Below are 19,221 nucleotides of genomic sequence, written 5' to 3' on the forward strand. Positions count from 1 at the left end.
GAGGGGTGGGACTAACACTACAGGGAAGGGCACACCTATGTCATCAGTAGTTCCTGATGAACCTAGTCGTATCCCTAGTGTTGTATCCCCTGAGGGACCAGAGGCTTCAGGGCAATCTGAGCCGTTGCGCCTATCTGGTATTGTGCCTACAGTCAATGCTGCTGCTTCACCCTTTATCACCCTTAAAGGAAAAAAAACCCTGGGAATCAATTTCCCCATCCCTGAGGAGCCTACATTGGCTAACCATAAAGGATCGGATCACATTGAAGACCCTCTGCCTCACCCACAAATGCCTACATGGAAACGTGCCTCAATACATATGCGAGAAAATAAAATGCTACGTAACTAATCGCAGTCTTCGATCAACCTACCAAAACCTCCTCCACGTTCCCAAATCCCGCTACAAATCGAAGTGAGAACGAAGATTCACAGTCCAAGGACCAAGGCTATGGAACACTCTACCGACCAACATCCGTATGGAAGAAAACCATCAGGCCTTCAGGAAGAAACTCAAGACCTACCTCTTCTAACAAGCTGGACCCACAGGATGGACAAAGCACCTTGAGGCGATTCAGTTCGCATGTGCAGTGCTATACAGGTCATTTATTCATTAATTCATGAACTGTCCTCAGCCCTAGCTGGCTTAGAGCACATGATTGCTGGCTTGATTGCCTCCATCCCACAGGGTGGCAAGAAGCGTGACAGATCCCCCTCCCTGGAGCCTCCTAGTTTGGAGCAGGAATGGGTTGACAATGGGGAAGAGATAAAAGCGTAGGATTCTGTGGAGGGCCTGGCGGAGGAGTCTGCTTCCGAGCAATCTGGACAAAAAGATATCCAGTTGATGTCTGCCTCTCAGTCACAGAGGCTTTCATCCTGACTCTGATAGAAATGGTTCGTTCTACCTTTAAGTTGCCTCTTAAAAAAAGCAGAGGTGACTGAGCCCCTCTGGTCCTCTTGGGATCCCTGAGGCCTCTTCAGGCCGCACAGGCTTTCTCCTACACCCCCTGCTGGAACAGGAGATGTATGCTGATTGGGAACATCCTGACAGGATTTTGTTCCTCTTAAGAGGTTTTCCCTTTTTATCACCCATGGATGAAAAGTTTAAAAAAAAGGGAGCATGCCAGCTGTAGGTGCAGCAGTCTCTTCCTTAAACAAGAACTTAACTTGTCCAGGTAGATGACATACAGGGCATGAAAGACCCTGTTGACAAGAAATTGGAGTCATTATTAAAGGCTTCCTTTTCTATTCAGCCAGCTGTTGCAGCAATTGGTATCTGCCAGTTCGTAAAGGATCAGGTCAAGTGGCCTAATAGGCCTAACCAGGAGGAAAAAGCCCTGGGTCCGAAATTTTTCTACACCCAGCACCAAGCCCTTCTTTTGAGGAGACGCCCCCACTCTAGCAGGTGGGTGGAAGGCTGCTGCACTGTGCGGACATTTGGAGAACAATAATTCAGGATAAGTGGGTCACCTCAATTATATCCTGCGGTTATAAGCTGGAGTTGCCGGGAGTTCCCCTCAGAGGTTTTTAAGATCCAGTGTTCCCTTGGACCCTCCAAAAAGGGACTTATTGCTTCAGGCACTACATCATTTAGTGCATCAGGGAGTGATTGTACAGGTTCCTGTATCTGAAGGAGCGAATCTTTAAAAACCAAATGGGGTCACAGGGCACAGTTTTGGACCTAAGATTCCTAAACCAGTATCTACTAATCTAGTCCTTTCGGATGGAGTCTGTGCGCTCAGGTATAGCCTCGCTCCAGATGGAAGATGTTTTAGCCTCCATCGATATAAAGGACGCGTATTTACACGTACCTATCTTTCAGCCTCATTAGAGGTTCCTGCGATTTGCAGTATTGGAACGTCATTTTCTGTTTGTGGCTCTACCCTTCAGGCTTGCTACAGCTCCCCGGGTGTTCACAAAGGTCCTAGCACCAGTACTGAGTCTTTTAAGGGCCCAAGGGATCCTGGTGCTTGGGTATCTGGATGACCCCTTGCAGTATTTGAAAAGCTTAGGCTGGATCATAAATACCAAAAAGTCAGCCTTGAAACTAGCTCAAGGTCTAAAGTATTTAGGTCTGATCCTAGATACGGTCCAAGCAAGAATATTCTTGCCACCCGCAAGGATCTGCGCTCTGAAGAATCAGGTGCGTCAGTAAGGAGCACCAGACAAACCTCCATTTGGCTCTGTATGAGTCTTCTAGGGAGGATGGTATCCTCATTCGAGGCGGTGCCCTATGCCCAGTTCCATTCCAGGCCTCTACAACAAGACATCTTGTTGGCTTGGAACAGGAGAGGACAAGCCCTGGATTATCCAATGTTCTTATCTCCTCGGGCACGCTTAAGCCTAAAATGGTGGTTCCAGGATCAGAACCTGCGAAAGGGAAGATCGTTCCTCCTGGTAACTTTGAGAGTACTGAATACAGATGTCAGTCTTTCAGGCTGGGGAGCGACCCTAGAGGGGCTCACAGCTCAAGGGAAATGGTCAAGGACAGAACAGATCCTGTCCAACGTCCTGGAATTACGGGCAGTACAACTGGCCCTACGGTCATGGATGGTGGAGCTTCAGGACTGCCCTATCAGGGTTCAGTCCAACAATGCCACTGCAGTGGCCTATATAAACCACCAAGGTGGTACCAGGAGTTGTTCAGCTCTGAAGGAGGTGAACCACATACTAGCCTGGGCAGAGAGACATGTGCCAATTCTATCGGCAGTCCATATCCTGGGAGTAGAGAACTGGAAGGCAGATTATCTCAGCCGCCAGCAGATCTGCACGGGGGAATGGTCCCTACACCCAGGGGTGTTCCAGGAAATTTGCCAACAGTGGGGATGGCCAGAGGTCGACCTACTGGCATCCAGGTTTGACAACAAGCTACAGCAGTTTATGTCCTGAACTAGAAAACCTCTGGCAATCGGAGCAGATGCTCTGGTAGTTCCATGGAGCCAGTAGTCCCTGGTTTATGCTTTTCCTCCGATCCCTCTCCTTACACATTTGTTGCGCAGCATTCGGAGAGAGGGAATTCCAGTTATTTTGGTGGCACCAGCCTGGCCCATAAGGCCCTGGTTACCGGAGATTGTGAGACTGACAATAGACAGGCCATGGGTGCTTCCACGGCGCTTCGATCTACTGTCTCAAAGTCCTACATTCCACCCCAATTTGCAGTCTCTAAATTTGACGGCATGGCTATTGAAGCCAGGGTGTTAAAGGACCGTGGCATCTTAGAACCAGTGGTGTCTACCCTAGTGAATGCTAGAAAAGCTATCACTAGGAAGATCTATCATAAGGTCAGGAAGACTTATATTGCTTGGTGTGAAGCCAAAAAATGTCATCCTCAGAAATACGTGATTGGGAGAATTTTCTTTTCTACAGTCAGCTGTGAAAATCAAATTGGCCTTGAGTACATGTACAATCAGAGGTCAAGTTTCAGCCCTATCAGTATTCTTCTTCAGAGAAAATTGAGTACTGTCCGTGATACTTTTTTTATTTGCACTAACATACAATTTTTCAGGACAAGCTTTCGGGGTATGTCCCCTTCTTCAAGGTCCAAGCAGTACTGATTCACAAATTTTTAAGCAGAATGTGAATCAGTACTGCTTGGACCTTAAGGCTCTGTTTCCACTAGTGCGACTTTTCATGCGACTTGGGACTGAAAAGTCGCATGACAAATTGTTTCCCATGATTTCCAATGAGTACCGTTCATATCTGTGCGACTTCAAGTCGCAGCGACTTCAAAGTAGTCCCTGCACTACTTTGGTCCCACTTTGATGCGACTTGAGGTCCATAGATACAGGCATTGCTTCAAATCGCGGTAAAAAGTCGCGGTAAAATCGCGGTAAAAAATCGCGGCAAAATCGCGCGACTTTGGGGACGCAATAGTGGAAACATAGCCTGAAGAAGGGGACATACCCCGAAAGCTTGTCCTGAAAAATTGTATGTTAGTGCAAATAAAAAAAGTATCACGGACAGTACTCAATTTTCTCTGTCACAATTGCACTAATACGGCTACAACAAATCAAGTATTCTTCTTCCAAAGGCTTTTAGCTTCCCATTCACTGGTCTGAACCTTTATGCAGGGGGCAACTCGCTTGCTTCCCCCATTAGGTCACCTATGTGTCCTTGGGACTTGAACTTGGTGCTATCTGTGTTACACAAAAACAACCATTTGAACCTTTCAAGGAAATTCCACTAGACTTGCTGTCACGCAAGCTAGCCTTCTTAATGGCTATCACCTCGGCTAGAAGGGTGTCGGAGCTGGCGGCCCTTTCATGCAGGGAGCCGTACTTGATCCTTCACCATGACAGGGTCATGTTACGACCTGTTCCATCCTTTTTGCCAAAAGTGGTGTCAGCCTTTCATTTAAATCAGGACATTATTTTGCCTTCTTTTTTCTCTCAGCCTCATTTGGCGGAAGAGAGACGACTGCATATCTTGGACATTGTCCAGGCAGTCAAGGTTTATTTGTCTAGATCTGCGGAGATCCGAGGATCAGACTGTTCATTTTTTTTTTAACCAAAAGGATCCAAGAAAGGGCAGGCAGCTTCCAAGCAAAAACAGATTGTGTATTACACACAGCAGCAATTCTTCAAAGAGGACAGACCGGATATATAGCTATTAATCAATTTATTGATTATCCTAGTAACAGACTTTGCCAACTAAACTGATAAGTTCACAAAGTACATCGATACAAAAATACAGACGTGCAAAACAGTATACCTCTAATTCCAAACCACATTAAAAAGACCTAATGTCTGAAGAGGATTAGCGGTGGCCACCATTAAGCGTGTTCACCTTTCATACCTCATTCTCACATGCACATACATACATCAATCCCGATCGATCAATTGATCAAATGTGATTGCTGGTATGGATATCCTGAAGTACAAGGGGAAAAAATAATGGTTGTTGTTTAATAGACCAAAAAAGTCAATGTTGCATATTCAAGATAATAATTTGTCTTCAGTATTTGTAGGTAAGAAATATTTGGTTAGTATTGTTGCAATGTGGAATGTTCCTTTTTAAATCCCTCTTAAGTCCTCATGCACACGGACGTTTTTACAGCCGCGTTTTTTAGCGTTTTTTACAGCTTAAAAACGCCTGTCTATGTTAGTCTATGGATTCATGCCCACCTAGACGTTTTTGAGCTGCAAATGGCCTAGGCGTTTTTAAGCTGTAAAAAAAACCCAGGACGCGGAAAAACGCGCAAAAACGCGACCGCGGCGTTTTTTCGCGTTTTTTAGCTCCGGCGGTTTTTGGTTAAAAATAGATGATTGGACACTGTAATCTCTGTAAAAACAGGAATTTCCTGTCTGGACATTAGATTACCCAAGAGTCCTTTGCACAGCCGTGTGACTGTGGTGATATTGGCTTGAAGATGGCTAGTGCAGTCTCACAAGTGGAGCTAATAAGCGCGGTATAGGCCCATCCAGAACTGTGGGATGTGGCACATCCACTGCATGGAGACCACATCCGGAAGGTGAAAGCCTGGGAGGACATAAGTGCTGCCATTACCCCTGGCTGGGAACAACTGAGAAATGCGGAAAGAAAGGAGATAAGTAAGTCTATTTTCCTTGAATGCATGATCTGTTTGTGTGTAATGTAAATGAAGATTGCATATTTAACCCTTTGTTTTCCATGTTATTTTAGGCAAAATTATGCAGCGCCGCTGGAAGTCCCTACGTGACCGTGTCAGGAGGGACCTCACGGACGAAGACAAGGCGGCACGTAGCGGAGCACCAGCGCCAACCAAAAAAAAACATGTATACCACAGCAATCTTCAATTCCTAAGGCAAAATATGCAGAGCCATACCAGACCGTAAGTTTTTTTCATATATTTGCCTATGTACATTGCTTTTCAGGCAGTATGTTCCATGGCTATTGTAACCACTTTCAGAACGCCACATGTACATATACGTCGGCAGAATGGCACGGCAGCACAAATGGGCGTACCTGTACGTCCCTTTTAAGTTGCCGCCTTGGCAGCGCGCTTTCCCATTTTGAGGTCCATGAGTCCGACCGCGGGTCCTGCGGACTCAATGTCCGTGGGCACACCGGCGATCGTCTCAGGGAGAGGAATAGGTCAATGCCAGTGTAATTTTTACAGTATGTAATTGCAATTTTAATCGCACTGATTGCTGTACAAATGAAAATTTTTCCAAAAATGTGTCCAATGTGTCGGCCGTATTGTCGCAGTCATGCTAAAAATCGCTGATCTCCCCCATTACTAATAAAAAAAAAAAATTAGCAATCATTGCAATTTTAATCACACTGATCGCTGTAAAAATGACAATTTTTCAAAAAATGTGTCCAAATTGTCCAATGTGTCGGCCGTATTGTCGCAGTCATGCTAAAAATCGCTGATCTCCCCCATTACTAATAAAAAAAAAATTTGCAATCATTGCAATTTTAATCGCACTGATCGCTGTAAAAATTACAATTTTTCAAAGAATGTGTCCAAATTGTCCAATGTGTCGGCCGTATTGTCGCAGTCATGCTAAAAATCGCTGATCTCCCCCATTACTAATAAAAAAAAAATTTGCAATCATTGCAATTTTAATCGCACTGATCGCTGTAAAAATGACAATTTTTCAAAAAATGTGTCCAAATTGTCCAATGTGTCGGCCGTATTGTCGCAGTCATGCTAAAAATCGCTGATCTCCCCCATTACTAATAAAAAAAAAATTTGCAATCATTGCAATTTTAATCGCACTGATCGCTGTAAAAATTACAATTTTTCAAAGAATGTGTCCAAATTGTCCAATGTGTCGGCCGTATTGTCGCAGTCATGCTAAAAATCGCTGATCTCCCCCATTACTAATAAAAAAAAAATTTGCAATCATTGCAATTTTAATCGCACTGATCGCTGTAAAAATGACAATTTTTCAAAAAATGTGTCCAAATTGTCCAATGTGTCGGCCGTATTGTCGCAGTCATGCTAAAAATCGCTGATCTCCCCCATTACTAATAAAAAAAAATGGTCCGGGCTAAAGTAGTTACGTTTATACAATTTGTATTGTTTGCAGGACAACTTCTTCTAATTTTAGACTCCGAGAGGTCGATGAGGAAGATGCTGAGGTTCAGAGACCAAGCAGTCCTATGACCAGCAGTGGATCTCCACGACCGATCAGCGAGGGAGGTGTTGAAGGCACAGATGAGGTAACTGCTTCGGTCTGCCTGTCTATCTCATTGTCTGTCTGTCCATGTACATGTCAATGTAAACATTTTTGTTCTTTTGCAGGAATCGAGGGCTGTGGAAACACCGTCTCCTGCCAGTCATCAAAGTGGAGAGCAGCGCGGTCGTGGCCGTGGGCGTGGACGTCAGGCGAGGGGCGGCTATAATCCGGAGGCTGATGACAGGGTGCTAGCACTGCTGCAGGAAGTGCGGCAGGAGAGGCGCAGTATGGATGCCTTTTTAGACACCAATAACCCACGCGCCTGCTTCTGCCGCAGCCTTTACCACATCCTGGAGGACATTGGGGGAGACCAAGAGAAACTTTGTATGGATCGCATGTACGCTATTGCAATGCAATACAGACATGCAAAATTAAGTGGCAGGCCACCTCCATGCGATCCATATAATGTTTCTCATGATCCCCCAATGGCCCCTGGGACCTCAGCAGTGCTAGCACCCCCCTCTCACTATCAGCCCCCTCCTCAACGCCAACCACCACCTATGCCGTCCCAGACCTCATACCATAACCTGCAAGCGTATGGTGAATTTCCACCTTCCACCTCCCATTTTCAGCCCTCATACCCTCTACCCCGCTACCAGCAGGATTTTGGGAGTGATCGCCAGGCCCAACCATTACCCCGTCCCCAATCCCCACATCCCCAATGCAATCAACCATCCACCACCACCTATCACCAGTTGTGATCCCAAAATAAATTCTTTTTTTTCTTGAAATACCAGTTGTGATCCCAATCCTTTATTTAATTTTTTTTTTTGATTAAAAATAAATGTGTTCAATTTGTCTTTTATATGATGCACAACAGCACTCCTTTGCACTCTGCTTGCCCTGAAGGCAGAGTGCAAAGGACTCTATCGTACTCTGCCTTCGGACAAGCGTAAGCTTGCTCTTTTTTGGGCTTAGCCTAGGCTTACCCCGAAGGCAGAGTCAAATTGACCTGTAGAACAATCGTTGACAAATGGACCAAAAAATAACAAACTTCAATTTTGAAATGCTTTATTTCAAAAAACACAAGACAGCAAAGGTAGATGTATTGCAAATATTTTTTAGATATAATCATTCTGCCATGATACCTCTCCATCAGGGGATTCAAAAAATTCTGCAAATTGGTTTCGAATGCTCATGACACGTGCAGTTGAACGCAAGTCCATAAATTGAACCCTCTGAAGTTGTCTAATGGGCTCCTGTTCAACATTATTTCTGTTACTGTCCCGCAGAAAATTGTGCAGAACGCAGCATGCCAGGACGACTTTAATGGCGTTGTCAACATCCAATTGCATACTTGTCAGCAAAACTCGCCATTTGGCCGTGCACACCCCGAATGCACATTCAACAACACGGCGTGCACGGCTGAGCCGATAATTGAAAATTTTTTGTTGTCGGCTGAGACCAGTGCCACTGTATGGCCTCATTAGATTTTCAGCCAGTCCAAAGGCCTCATCTGCCACCATGACTAATGGCAAGCTGGGTTCTTCAGTGCAGGGTAGAGGCCTGCTTTCAGGAATATTGAGTCGTCCCTCATGTAGACGACGTCCCAAGGCCGACTCGCGGAATATGCGGGCATCACCTTGGGTTCCATATGCTCCCACATCTACAAACAGAAATTTGAGGTGTGCATCGGACAATGCCAGGAGGACCACCGAAAAATATTTTTTATAATTAAAATATGAAGATCCAGAGTGGGGAGGCTTCTTCACCCTGATGTGTTTCCCATCAAGGGCTCCTATACAATTTGGGAACTGAGTTTTTTCCCAAAAAGTGTCCACAACTGATTCCCAGATGTCTTCGGTTGGCTCTGGCATTACAACGTTATGCAATTCCTCCCATATTGCCACACATGTTTCCTTTATTATTCTTGAGACCGTTGAGAGGCCAAGGAGGAAGTAGTGATGCAAGGAAGCATAACTTTGTCCCGTGGCAAGGAACCTAAGATAACATAATAAATTTAGTTATTGAAAGAGAAAAGCATAAACATAAGTCCTAACGCTACCCTTAAACCTAACCCTAACCCCTAACCCTAACCCCTAACCCTAACCCCTAACACTGACCCCTAACCCTAACCCCTAACTCCTAACCCCTAACCCTAACTCCAAACCCCTAACCCCTAACCCTAACCCCTAACTCCTAACCCCTAACTCCTAACCCCTAACTCCTAACCCCTAACCCCTAACCCCTAACTCCTAACCCTAACCCCAAACCCCTAACTCCAAACCCCTAACCCTAACTCCTAACCCTAACCCTAACCCCTAACCGTAACCCTAACCCCTCCTCCCATATGTGTATTCACTTACCTGAGTGTCACTAGCATCCGTTCCTCCGGTGACACAGAGCTACGCATCACAGTGTCCATCCTTGTGAGCCTTGGCCTGAGCCTCTCCAACAGGTCATCAAAGAGCGGCACTGACATCCTTGTAAAGTTGAAGAACTTTGTTGGATATGAGCGCAGTTGGGAATAAATATTGCCAAAGTACCCCGTAGAAAACCGATTGGATACCATTGGATGCACCCAAAATCGACATCTGCTGCTTCTCTCCTCCTCCTGTCTCATTCTCCGCTGCCTCCGCAAAATAATCAGAAGGATTGCCTCATCGATCTTTTGCATGACAGATCCATATTTCTCAGAAAAATACTTAAAAATACTGAAAACTCTGAAACACTCTGAAACACTCTCTCCTCTCTCTCTCCTACCAAAATGGCACCGACACATGCTCATTAACATATTTTCTTTGGTTTCTGTGGCATTGTGGGAAATTTGGGAGTGTATATAGCTGAGAGATGTGTTTTTCATTAAAAAACGCTTCTTAGCGCTAACGCGAAAAAACGCGCAAAAACGCTAATGCAAAACGCGGTAAAAATCGCGTTTTTAACGCCGGTTTTTCCAGGCGTCGAACCTAGCTTTACAGCTCGTTTTTTAAAACGTCCATGTGCATGAGGGCTAAATGTCCTGTTGCAGAAACAGCTTCCGTATTATGTAATATAAGTAAAGAATGTTGCTCAGTGACACATAGTATCTGTGTGAAGTGTAGCATTAGAGTTAATTTAGTTACATATAGAGGGATGCATTAACAGCAAGCAAGGGACTTTGTACATCTCACCGTCTCTTGTGCTTACTGGGTAATTCCCGCTGTCGGCATCTAGACAGGATCGCTGTGATCAGCTGTTTTCCGTCACCGCCGCTGCAGGGAATCCACAATTGTTAGATGTAAAAGTCAGCCGTTCCAGGAGATATATTTCTCTCTGTAGCGCTTTGTTTTTATCTTCCGCTGTAGTTGCTGCAATGTTCGGTCTCCAAGCAGGGTTGGCAGACCAAAGGGATTTGGAGGAACGGAGGGAAGGGGAAGAAAAAGCCGTGTATGGCTGTGTAGGCGGTTGGTGGTCCCGCTATCCTTCTTACGGTTACTACATGAACCTGATACTTACATGTTTCGCTTTTGCAAGCTTCTTCAGAGCTCTTTGTTCTGCCAACCCTGCTTGGAGACCGAACATTGCAGCAACTACAGCGGAAGATAAAAACACAGCCCTACAGAGAGAAATATATCTCCCGGAACGGCTGACTTTTACATCTAACAATTGTGGATTCCCTGCAGCGGCGGTGACGGAAAACAGCTGATCACAGCGATCCTGTCTAGATGCCGACAGCGGGAATTACCCAGTAAGCACAAGAGACGGTGAGATGTACAAAGTCCCTTGCTTGCTGTTAATGCATCCCTCTATATGTAACTAAATTAACTCTAATGCTACACTTCACACAGATACTATGTGTCACTGAGCAACATTCTTTACTTATATTACATAATACGGAAGCTGTTTCTGCAACAGGACATTTAAGAGGGATTTAAAAAGGAACATTCCACATTGCAACAATACTAACCAAATATTTCTTACCTACAAATACTGAAGACAAATTATTATCTTGAATATGCAACATTGACTTTTTTGGTCTATTAAACAACAACCATTATTTTTTCCCCTTGTACTTCAGGATATCCATACCAGCAATCACATTTGATCAATTGATCGATCGGGATTGATGTATGTATGTGCATGTGAGAATGAGGTATGAAAGGTGAACACGCTTAATGGTGGCCACCGCTAATCCTCTTCAGACATTAGGTCTTTTTAATGTGGTTTGGAATTAGAGGTATACTGTTTTGCACGTCTGTATTTTTGTATCGATGTACTTTGTGAACTTATCAGTTTAGTTGGCAAAGTCTGTTACTAGGATAATCAATAAATTGATTAATAGCTATATATCCGGTCTGTCCTCTTTGAAGAATTGCTGCTGTGTGTAATACACAATCTGTTTTTGCTAGTTTACAATTAATTCAGAGGACAACAGAAATTTGGGGGTCTCCAATAAGTATTTATTTCTTTGGAAACACCCCAAATATACGGTGGAACTGGGTGAATCTCAGCAGGGCGGGACTGCAATACGGTCAATTTGTGCCCATTAGAGAACACCAGGTGCTATTAAGAAAAATTGTAAACCCTCTTTAACTTTTGTTTATTTACAGGCAGCTTCCAAGCCTCCCTTGCCAATTGGGTCCGTCAATTGGTCATTCAGGCCTACGGTCTGAAATGTAAAGCTCCTCCCTTTAGGGTGAGAGCTCATTCTACCAGGGGTGTAGGAACCTCTTGGGCTTTTCGCCATCAGGTATCTGTGGCTCAGATGTGTAAGGTATGCTACCTGGTCTTCAGTGCATATGTTCACAAAATTTTATCAAGTGGATGTTCGAGCAGCCGAGGATTCGGCTTTCGGCCGCAGTGTACTGCAAGCTGCCGTATAAGGTCTGATGGCTATTGTTTGGCAGGGTGTCTCCCTCCCTTCAAGTATATTGCTCTGGGACGTCCCAGCAGGTAATGAATATTAGCCTAACTCTGTGTCCCATGATGTATGAAAAAGAAAATAGGATTTTTTCCCTCATACTTACCTGTAAAATCCTTTTCTTTGAGTACATCATGGGACACAGAGATCCCTCCCCTCTTTTTTGAGGATTCAGTGCTTGCTATAAAACTGAAGTGCTTCCTGTATGGGAGGGGTTATATAGGGGATTACTTCCTGTCTAAAGACCTTTGGTTTACCAGTGTCCATTCACCTGGAGATTAAGTATAACCCAGCAGGTAATGAATATTATCCTAACTCTGTGTCCCATGATGTATTCAAAGAAAAGGATTTTGCAGGTAAGCATGACGAAAAAATCCTATTTTCAGGCGGACCTGATCGGACTCTTCATTCACTCCTATGGAGCAGCGCTTGTCAGCGGTGACATGTCCGCTGACACCTGCTGCTATCCAATCTGTGAAAATCCAGATGGACGGTGACTTTCTTTTTCCATCCATCTGGTGGATCGCATAAAAATGGACAGGCGGTCCATTTTCATCGGATCTCCCCATAGAGGTGAGCGGGACTCTGACAGGTCCATCTCAGCACAGTGAGCGGGGACAGACCTGGGGGTTCGATCCCCCCTGATAAGCAAGTGGAGTCCGCCAAGCAGACAAGCCCATGTGAAAAGACTCTTATAGCTGCAAGGACACTTAATAGAGACACATTATGTGTTCAATGAGTAGATTGGTTGCAGACCTTTTATCTCACAACATAGATTTATGAAAAGATTTTTCATAGGGAAAATATGTAGGATGCTATTATTGATGTCATTTTAACCATTTTTTGCCCAGCCTCAGCATCACTTTTAATAGGGTCTGTATGCTCGGGCGTGGAAAGAATTGACCAATCATCTGACCACTGTAATTAGCTGTCACAGTGGTTACATGATTGAGAGTTGGTCCCGCCAACTCCCAGTCATCAGTATGGACTAAAAGCTGTCTTTGACAGCTTGGTTGCTGTGATGGGAGTGCACAGTGAGCACACCCCCAGCATACAAAGCTCTGACACCCATAGTATACATAAAGAAAAAGATAAAAATCACTGTCATCACCTCAGCTGGAGATATAGAAGAGAGTATCCTATAAGGAATCGGATACCTCAAACTCTATCTTATGTGCCATCACCCCATACAAAGTCAAATCCCCCCAATACAATAGAAACAGGGAGTGGATGGTAGCGTGATGCTCTAGATCAGTAGTTCTCAACTCCTGTCCTCAGGACCCACTAACAGGCCAGGTTTGCAAGATAACTGGAAATACATCACAGGTGATATAATTTGCTACTTAGTGATTGCAGTATTCTAGTCTGCATCTTCCCAAGGTAATACTTAAAATCTGGCCTGTTAGTGGGTCCTGAGGACACGAGTTGAGAACCACTGCTCCAGATATATTAGCATATATTTAAGGAGGACTAATGGTCCACAAAGACACCTTCAGAGAGGATCGATCAATCGATTAATTATAAGCAACTTTATTAAGGGATAATATGATAAAAATAGAACATGAAAAATTGCAAAAACCTCCGACCTAGCAAGAAATTAAAATGACAACGTTGTCAAAACCAGACAAGAAAGCAGCTGCAGACACCCACACAGACCACACAGCCGTCACCATGCTCATCCAATCCAGTGGCTGAATCAAAGTGGCACTAGTGCAAGTGGCTGCAAATGGAGTATGATGTAGTTTTAAGCATAGTTGGCCAGTCTAAGACAAAGGTAGTGCAGAGCCAGACAAGATGTGGCGTATATAAGGGATGGAAGGCTGAATCTGCTGAAACAGAGTTAATCAGTGGTGCATTTGCATAGTACAAGTAAAGGCTGAATGGGGTATGCGCACAGGTGTTCTGAATGATAGCCAAACCGCTAACTTGGCTGTGTAAAGCTGGACTGTGGACAGGTGCAGATAGGATTGGTGTGCGTGCAGTATCTTGATAGGAGGCCGACTACATGTGGGTGAGTCGGTATCTTATGGACAGTATACACAAAGTAAGTCTCTGTGATCTCACCACTCCCCAGCCTTGCTAAAGACTCCTAATGCCTCATGGACAGAATCCACATGGAGGTAGTCCACCAGACCACTCTTCATTCGTTGTCGCTCTGTGTGTGCAGTGTCGGTCCACAGGTAGCTAACGTGGGTGTGGGAATCTGCAGGGTCTGGTCTAGAAATGGACATCACATTTAGCACGCGTCATTTACCTTGCGATGTCCATTCCTAGACCAGACCCTGCAGACTCCTACACCCACGTTCTCTACCTGTGGACCGACACTGCACACACAGAGCAGCAACGAATGAAGAGTGCTTTGGTGAACTACCTTAATGTGGATTCTGTCCATGAGGCATTAGGCACCTTCAGTGCGGCTGGGGAGTGGTGAGTTCGCACTGACTTACTTTGTGTATACTGTCCATAGGACACCAACTCACCCACATGTAGCAGGCCTCCTAGCAAGATACTGTGCACACTCCGCTCCTATCTGCACCCATCCAGCTTTACACAGCCTGGTTAGCTGTTTGGCTACCATTCAACACATCTGTGCGGAGACCCCATTTAGCCTTTACCTGTACCTATGGCTGTACTATGCAAATGCACCACTGATGGACTCTGTTTCAGTGGATTCAGCCATCCATTTCTTATATACTCCACATCACGTCTGGCCCTGCACTACCTTTTGAAGTCATAGAGTGGCCAACTGTGGTAAAAACTACATCATACTCCATGTGCAGCCACTTGCACTGGTGCCTCTTTGATTCAGCCTTCGGATTGCATGAGTATGTGGTGGATGTGAGGGTGTCTGCAGCTGCTTTGTTGTCTGGTTTTGACAGCATTGTCCTTTTACCTTATGTCAGGTTTTTGCAATTTTTCATGATCTATTTTTTATCAAATCTACTTTAATAAATCTGTTTTATAATTGACCGATTAACCAATAGATGCATATGCATGGGATGTTGGCATTAAAGCTCACCCATTTTGCTGGCGCACATATGCCTTACATGGGCAGCAAGAGGTTAAAGAAGCTTGTTGCCTGGCTGTTATTCTAATTCTCTAGCTTCAATACTGTATATGAAAAATCACTTACTTAGAACAAAAATGCAGAAAGTTAAGCCAGAACCCCTAGACAGCATACAGTATACTCTCCATACTGAGGCTAAAAGATCAGTATAACAAACAAGCAACTACCATTTTTCAGAAGGAGATCCACATGGGCAGCCTGGGTACTTACCTAATAAGAAACTATTTTAAGTGTTATCACCCTTCTTCAGTAGGTACTAAAAAAAAAAGTTTATATGAAGTGAAAAGTGCTGTACATGTTAATGTGCAATGAGGCAATTCGATTTTGGTTCATGGTTATATATACAGTAAGTAATGTGTTGACTGTAGAACTGTATTTCACATAATTTTTTGTGAATAGGTCGCTGATAACAGCTGGGTGGCCCCAGGTGATGGAACACTTGCTTTTCAGCCCCAATCAAATGCTTTCACTGCTCAATCATTGTCATTGGCTAAACAAACCAAAGGCACGCAGGAAGAGAAGCAAACTGGGCTTATAAAAGTGAAAGACTTAAAACCTTTTCAAGTATCTTGCACAGCTTTCGATCAAAAAGAAACTGGCCACATAGTCAACAGGGGCTGTAGACCCAGTCTACGACCAGATGAGACTGAGACAAACGTAGACACTGGACACAGAGTTCACAATGAGACAGTGAGACATCAGACAGTCTCTGTTTACAGACTGTCCAGGGATCCACAGAATATTCCAGTTTGTGAACACAAACTCTGCTTTGCTGCAGGTTTCAAAGATGCTAAATATTTAACCTCAACAGAGGGGGACTCCAAATTCCCTTCGGCTGTCACAGAGAACAAAAGAGTTTACATCAGCAACAAGATACTTCACTCGAGGAGATCTCATGGATGCCATAGCAATGGCAAGCAACTTAGAGAGGAATTTTTTATTTGATGTTAACTAGCTGTGTTATCCATCTTACGCCACAGGAGTGAAAACCATTAACACAACAGAAATATTGACATTTGAACATTTTGTTAAAAGGATTAGTAATTACACATGCTAATTGAATAAAATTGCTTTGTTAAAGGGTATATTAAAAGGTTGTTACAATGTGTACGTCTTTTATTGTGTGTAATGCATTGTGGGTTTATTTACTAAGACAATCCACGTGGTTTTGATGATGGATGACATACAGCAACTTATAGAAACCATATACATGTACAGTATTACTAAATCATTTGTTCGATCAAATACTTTTTCATGAAATGTTAAGATTAAGGGAGATGAAGATATATCTTAATTGTACAATACAGGACACAGGCTTGGTATTTACAAAGCCTGGGCTATAGGCTGGGACCTTCAGGCGATTAGACACTGACCAGGCTTTGCTGGGCACTTCCCCTGGTCATCCCTCTATACCGCTACCTCACTCCATGAGTCCTCAGTATTGTCTCTAGGACAGGGATTCTCAACCGGGGTTCCATGAGAAATTCCTAGGGGTTTCTGTCAATCACAGGCAGCTGACGGGTAGATAAGGTACCTGCTTAGCCAACACATGCAGAGTAGCAAGGAAAGTGGCTATAATGAGACCTCTCGTGGCACGCTGGCCTCTCTTCTCTTCCTGTCCACCCCAGGTGCTTGTATGTGACATCACCTGGGATGGACAAGAGGAGAGGCAGGGTCAGCAGGGAGCAGCGCACTACAAGAGGTGTCATTACAGCTGCTTCCCATGCTACACTGCACGTGAAGGAAACTGCTATAGCAATGTACCCTGTTGTGTGCCCCATAATGTTTCCTGCTGTGTTCACTTGCGCCTCGCTGTGTGCCCTGTTGTGCCTCATAATATGCCCTCTACCCCCCGTGTAAAATGCCCTGCTGTGCACCATAATGTGCTCTCCTATCCCCGTGTAATATGCCCTGCTGTTCCCCAAGATTTGCCCACCTTTCTGCCCCATACTGTGCCCTGCTGTGTGCCACATAATGTGTCTGCCTACCTCCAAGTAATATGTCCTGCTTTGCTTCATAATGTGCACTTTTGCCCCCATGTAATGTACCTTGCTGTGCTCCATATGTGCCTTGCTATGCACCCCATGTAATGTGCCCTGCTGCCCCCCTTTCCCCCCATATTGTGCCCTCCTGACCCCCCTGTGCTGTGTCCTGCTGACCTCCTGTACAGTGCCCTGCTGAACCCCTGTATACAAAGTGGCACATAATTGTGAAGTGGAAGGAAAATTATAAATGGTTTTAAAAATGGTTTACAAATTAATCTGTGAAAAGTGTGATGTGCATTTGTATTCAGCCCTTCTGAGTCAATACTTTGCTGCAATTATATCTGTAAGTCTTTTTGGGGATGTCTCTATCAACTTTGCACATCTAGAGAGTGCCATTTTGTTAGTTTCAATATGTTTTTTTTATATTAAGGTCTTCACAGGCTGTCACATATGGTACAATTGCCAAGTATACGTTATAGAAGATATTTTTAATAACAGCAATGCAAGTATATAATAGTGATCTCACGCGCTTCAAATAACAAAGAAAAATGACAGCCAATGCTGCTATTTACAACCATAAATATCAAAACTAGTGAAAAAAAAAAAAAAATATATATATATATATATATATATATATATATATATACACACCAAAGTGCATACATATAGCAAAATTCACAGTAACGCGACAATAACACCGAATTAATTCAGTGCTCAATACAAAAATGTAATGATCAAATATAAATAATAATCCATGTGCAAAGAAATTATAAAAAATAAAAATATTAAAATTAAAATGTCATAAAAAGAAAAACAAAACAAGAGTCCAATAGCAGTCCTCTTTAATGAAATAAATATGTTGATATTTCCAGTGATGTCCTAATTAAGAAAAAACATCGTAATCCACCACCGTATGTGTTGCTTTAGACCTACTCCCATCAGATGGAAACTCACCAAATTTATTTGCCTACCACTCTCATGGTTTGGCTAGTAAGCCATAAGAATCAGTTGTTCAAAAATTCCTTAACCTTCTTAGCAGTATTCCCGGGTGTGGCTTGGGGTGACTTTTCCATACCAAGATTGGTAACCCCGAGCCACACTCGGGATCGCATCGCAGTATCCAGGAAAAGTTACTTACCTTGTTCCCAGGATCCTGCGATGTCCCCCCGCCATGTGTGGCGGCTATGTCTTCCGCCCGATGTACTGTATGCCGGGCTCCGTTTCCTACAAGCGGCGCAACGCGGCAAATTCAAAAGGTGCAAAAAACATAACACATACAGTACACTGTAAGATTACATTACTGTATCAAATTATTTCTCCTCCCTTTTAACCCTAGTGCTTTTTCCAGTGCCCTGCATGCACTTTTATATTATATACACTGTTCTTTCTGCCGGGAAACTGGAGAATGTCCATAGCAACCAAAACCATCCCTTTACATCAAAAGAGGTTTTAGACCAGCTAGAAAACAGCGATAGTAAATTAGAACACTTGCAGAATTGAGCAATAGTGATGTGTGGGGAAATTTGTCATCAAACACTGAAAATGACGACAGTGACAATTCTACAACTGAGCACATTTCAGTGTTTTTGAGTTGATTACATTATTGAATACATTTTATTATTATTATATTATTATTTTTGATAATTATTTATAGTTATTTATTATATTATATTATTTATGATTTTGTGTTTCAAACTTTATCATACCCGGGCTGTCTATAGACTCTTGTTTGGACAGATTTAAGTGAGTTATTCCTAAGAATTACAGGCCTACAAAAAAACCCGCCAAATTTCCATGCGAAACATTGTACCGCTTTGAACATCAAAAATCTGACATAATCATACCGCCAGGAAGGTTATTAAGCCAATCCACTTCTCCACAGTTCCTTGTAGAAAAGGTGCATATGCATGGGTACAGGAAAAAGAAAGGCTCCACTAGTGTAATATTGTAAAGCTCAATCTTTAATATAAAAACAATACCCAGTCCACTCACATTTAAAACATCTTGTATCAAACATTATATAGCTCATGACATAATCAAGCGATCCCCTTTAGTCTCACCACCTCCACACTGTTTGATGACTATCCAGGGAAATGCCAATCACTCTCAAAATGTTAATGCGTTGATTCTGGTTGCCGCCCAATCACAGCCCTGTGGAGAAGTGGA

The 19,221-nt window shown here is 43.7% G+C and overlaps 1 protein-coding gene across 1 annotated transcript in view; it reads left to right on the plus strand.

Annotated features, from left to right (window-relative positions):
• Window positions 1-16,176, plus strand: part of FAM124B (family with sequence similarity 124 member B) — a 42,549-nt gene extending 26,373 nt beyond the window's left edge. Inside the window, exon 4 of the mRNA XM_073625941.1 lies at window positions 15,470-16,176. Coding sequence (XP_073482042.1) covers window positions 15,470-16,015 — 546 coding nt within the window. The 3' untranslated portion in view covers window positions 16,016-16,176. The remainder of the gene's footprint in view (window positions 1-15,469) is intronic.
• The last annotated feature ends 3,045 nt before the right edge of the window (window positions 16,177-19,221 follow it).

Source organism: Aquarana catesbeiana, linkage group LG04 (genome assembly GCF_042186555.1).
Source record: "Aquarana catesbeiana isolate 2022-GZ linkage group LG04, ASM4218655v1, whole genome shotgun sequence".
NCBI lineage: Eukaryota > Metazoa > Chordata > Amphibia > Anura > Ranidae > Aquarana > Aquarana catesbeiana.